This window comes from Pituophis catenifer, unplaced genomic scaffold (assembly GCF_029215685.1).
Source record: "Pituophis catenifer annectens isolate HBS135680 unplaced genomic scaffold, rPitCat1.0.hap2 SCAF_10, whole genome shotgun sequence".
Taxonomy (NCBI): domain Eukaryota; kingdom Metazoa; phylum Chordata; class Lepidosauria; order Squamata; family Colubridae; genus Pituophis; species Pituophis catenifer.
In genome coordinates, this window is record NW_027256890.1 from 19,954,940 (window position 1) to 19,958,942 (window position 4,003).

Below are 4,003 nucleotides of genomic sequence, written 5' to 3' on the forward strand. Positions count from 1 at the left end.
TTGAACTTGCAGTAATTGCAGGCAGCTGGGAGCTAAATACTACCTTTAACAGTAGCATTCGTCTGCTGCGCCACTCAGGCTCCTAAATAACTTTTTATTATCTTTTATTCTCTCGTTTAATTGAATGGCCTTTGGTGTCTCCTTTCCTAATTATTTCTGGTGTTTCTGTGAAAGGGGAGGCGGGGGAAGAAATCTGGATTTCTGTGTGCTGGCATCTGAAACCTGTAAGGGACCGAATTTAAAAGAGAGAGAGAGAGAAAAGGAGAATTATGTACATTCTATTCTATATTGTAAATTCTATATTTCTATTCTATTCTATTCTATTCTATTCTATTCTATTCTATTCTATTCTATTCTATTCTATTCTATTCTATTCTATTCTATTCTATTCTATTCTCGTAAATTGTAAATTCTACTCTATTCCATTCCCTCTCCTCTATATTCCATATTCTATTCCGTTCCCTCCTTATTCCCCTTCCCCCTTCCCTCCAGCAAAACAAGGCCATAAAATCACCCCCCTCTTCCCTGAACCATCGCCCTGCTTAGCAACGGAAACCCTGACTCCCGACTGTCGTCGTAAGTCGAGGACTCGCTGCCAACGAGCAGCCGTGCTGTGTCTCCCATTCCTCGCTTTCCGCCTCCCGCTTTGCACAACTCCTCCTGCGGCTGCCAGGCTCCCGTTCGGTCTCGTTCGCTCCCGACTAGCAACGGCCAAGCGTGTTGGGGCACGCGGCTGGCACGCGTGCCGTTTTTCCGGTTTTTTTTTTTTTTAAGGGCAGCTCAACGCCCAGAAAGAAGCCGGACGTGAACAATTGCCCGTGAAGTAACTTTGGCAAAGGAATTTTTAATTTTGCATAAAGGGCAGGGCTCGGGCGGTGTTTTCAGGGATTTAAGAGGCGCACCTGTCAGAAAAGGGCAAGAGAACTCACAAACCTGGTTTCGGGGATGCCTAACCAGGTTAAAGCATCACTAAAGACAAGCCAGGGTTCACCTCCCGGGGAGCCTCACATCAACCCACCCAAGGTTTCTCTTCGGATCTGCGCAGGCTGAGAGCATCTTGGGGGGCGTTTTCAACCCTTCCCCGTGCGATTCCTTGGCGTTCCGAGGTAGACTTCTACTGAAGCTGGAGGTTCTAGGGGGGGGGGGGGTTGGTGGCTAAAGAGTCCAGCTGGATCTCTCCCCCCCCCCCACCACCACCGGTTCCTGCCTTTTTCCAGTTCTCCCTCGCCCTTCTGCTGCTCATACTTCTCTGCTTGTGTGTCAGGAAGTGTTTCCTGGTTGGTGAGGCGGCGGAACTGACTGCCACATGAAGTGGCAATCGGCTGTCAGGCGACGGAACAGGCAAGCCACGTGTAAGGGAGTTTTTCACTTGCCGAGCCTTCAAACAAAAGGCTGAGACGGTGAATTGTAGATTTTATTCATTGATTTTTTTAAAAAAAAAACAACAACTTTGATTCGATTTGATCGTCTTCCTCGTCCCTGCAAACTTAGCGACGGGCGATCCGGTGTCAATTGCGGCCGTAAGTCGAGGACTCCCATTAAGTCTTGAACGACGCAGTGCTTAACTCCCCTGTGTAACCCCACTTAAACAGGTGTGCTGGCATCTGACCCCAAACAAACCCCATATGTTGGCTTAATTTTTAAGACAGGAGCTTACTTAACAGTTGGAGGGCACCTTGGAGGTCATCTAGTCCAGCCCTCTGCCCAAGCAGGAGACCCTACGCCCGAGGCACGTTCAGCTTTGCAAGGTGGGAGTTTTTTTAAAGAGTACGAGACCAGTTCAATGGCGGCTTATGCCATAAACGAACTACGATTAGGGACAACTGATGAATTCGCCGTCTCTCTTCTTAACGTCGCATCCACGGAACGCCTCCGTCCTGTGGCGTGTGGAATTGAATTAAAAATGCCGAAAAAAATCACCCCCAAAAGACGTAAAAACCGGCGCCGATGTGGTTTACCAGCCAAACCGTGGTTAATATTAACTCCTTTTTTTTTTTCTTTGCAAGCGCCAAAACGAGCAACGTGCTCGCCTCTGCGTCGGACTTTTCCCCCCACGAAAATTATCAATATTATCTCCGAATAATTTTTTGCCGGGTTCCCCTTATCTCCTGTGCCTTTCGGACGGTTGGATTCCCAATAAATATTTGATTTCAGGCGGAAGTAAATATAGATATAGATATATATATATTTTTTCTCCCAAGATCAAGATCGTGAAAAGCCGTTCCACCCGCTGTCTTTCCTTCCCTCTGACGGTCACCACTTTCCTGGCGTCGGCGAGCTGGACTTTCTACGGGCTCCTTCTGGAAGATCTGTATATCGCGGTTAGTCTCTGGCCAGGTTGCGGGGGACGGGGAGACGGGGCTGAATTAGGCCGAAAGAAACTGAGTTTCTGGGCAGAGGGAGAGGGCAAGCAGAGAGGGACGGTGGACAGATTTTTCTGCTTATGCCGTTCTCTTCTTTTGATAGAAGGGAATATTTGTAGCTCGGGATTGAACTGTAGCCCTGATGATGTTAGCTAGTTGGGTCATGAGAGGTCTGCAAGAAAACCGCCAAGCTCGGAGAGTACCAAGGACCCCTCAGTCCTCCCCCTCCCCTTCCTCTTCCTCCTTTTCCTCCTCTTCCTCCTCCTCCTCGCAAACCCCACCTCCTCCTAGCACTGATGATGTTAGCTAGTTGGGTCATGAAACGTCTGTAAGAAAACCGCCAAGCTCGGAGAGTACCCTTCCTCTTCCTCCTTTTCCTCCTCCTCCTCCTCGCAAACCCCACCTCCTCCTAGCACTGATAATGTTAGCTAGTTGGGTCATGAAACGTCTTCAAGAAACCCACCAAGCTTAGAGACCACCAAGGACCCTTCAGCCCTCCTCCTCCCCTTCCTCTTTTCTTCCTCCTCCTCCAAAACCCCACCTCCTTCTAGCACTGATAACGTTAGCTAGTTGGGTCATGAAACGTTTGTATGGAAACCAGCAAGCTCAGAGAGCACCAAGGACACTCACAGTCCTATTCCTCCTTCTCCTTCTCGTATCTTCTCCAACTTATCTCCCTCCTCTTCCTCCTCCTCCTCCTCCTCCTCCTCTTCTTCTTCCTCCCCCCCTGCTCCGAAACCCCACCTTCCTCCATCCCTGATGACGTTCCCTAGTTAGCTCACAAAACGTCACCGAACAAATCTCAAAGAGAAATCTCCCTCACCAAGGACTTCACAATTCTCTTCTTCCTCCTTCCAGATTCCCAACGTGCCGGGCATCGTGACCAGCCTCGTCCGTTTCTGGCTTTTTTGGCGTTTTCCCGCCGAGCAGGACAAAAATTACAAACTGCTGCAGGCCTGAAGACGGAGGGGGTGGGGGGCCAGGAAGCGGAGGAGACCCCCCCCCATCCCCACAGTCAGCCGAGCGAGGGAGGAGAGAAAAACCCCAAAAATCAGAAAACTCTGCAGATGATGGACTTGCCCGCCTCGCTTTGCACACAACCTGCTCACCTATCCAGCAGGGTGGTCCATTTCCACCTGGATGGACCATTCTGGACATTTTGCAGCGGGAGGGGGGGCGTGAGAAAATCCCCCCCCCCGTTGGAGCAAACATCTGGATCTAGATGGACGGGATTTCCACTCTGGACTCTTTAAAAGAGGTTTGCAGGTCCCACCAAGTCTGGGGAATGTAAAGGGGCTTCTCCCCACCAGATATTTTTTTGGGGGGGGGGGCAGGGAGCAGCTCCCCCCCCCCCGAAAGCTGTTGGAAAACCATTGAGTTTTGAAGATGGGAGCTTCCAAAATTTGCCAGTCTTTTCTCCCTCTTTCTTGATTCTTTATTCAGATCTGCCAACGCGACCAGCTTGCATACTACCGTTGCCTTATCCGTCCACCAGAAATGCCTTTTATATCTATATTTATATATAGAGAGAAAAAGTTTTTATAAACTCTTCCCCCCTTCCTCCTTCGCCACCGGCTCCTCTTTTCCAATTTTTTTTTTTTTAAAAAAATGGATTCCAAAGATTAAAATCCAAAAGAGAG

The 4,003-nt window shown here is 49.3% G+C and overlaps 1 protein-coding gene across 1 annotated transcript in view; it reads left to right on the forward strand.

The window, feature by feature from the left end:
• The window catches only part of SLC50A1 (solute carrier family 50 member 1), a 10,488-nt gene extending 6,485 nt beyond the window's left edge, over positions 1-4,003 (forward strand). The window contains exons 5-6 of the mRNA XM_070950332.1: positions 2,202-2,321; positions 3,222-4,003. Of these exons, the coding sequence (XP_070806433.1) occupies positions 2,202-2,321; positions 3,222-3,323 (222 nt within the window). The 3' untranslated portion in view covers positions 3,324-4,003. The remainder of the gene's footprint in view (positions 1-2,201; positions 2,322-3,221) is intronic.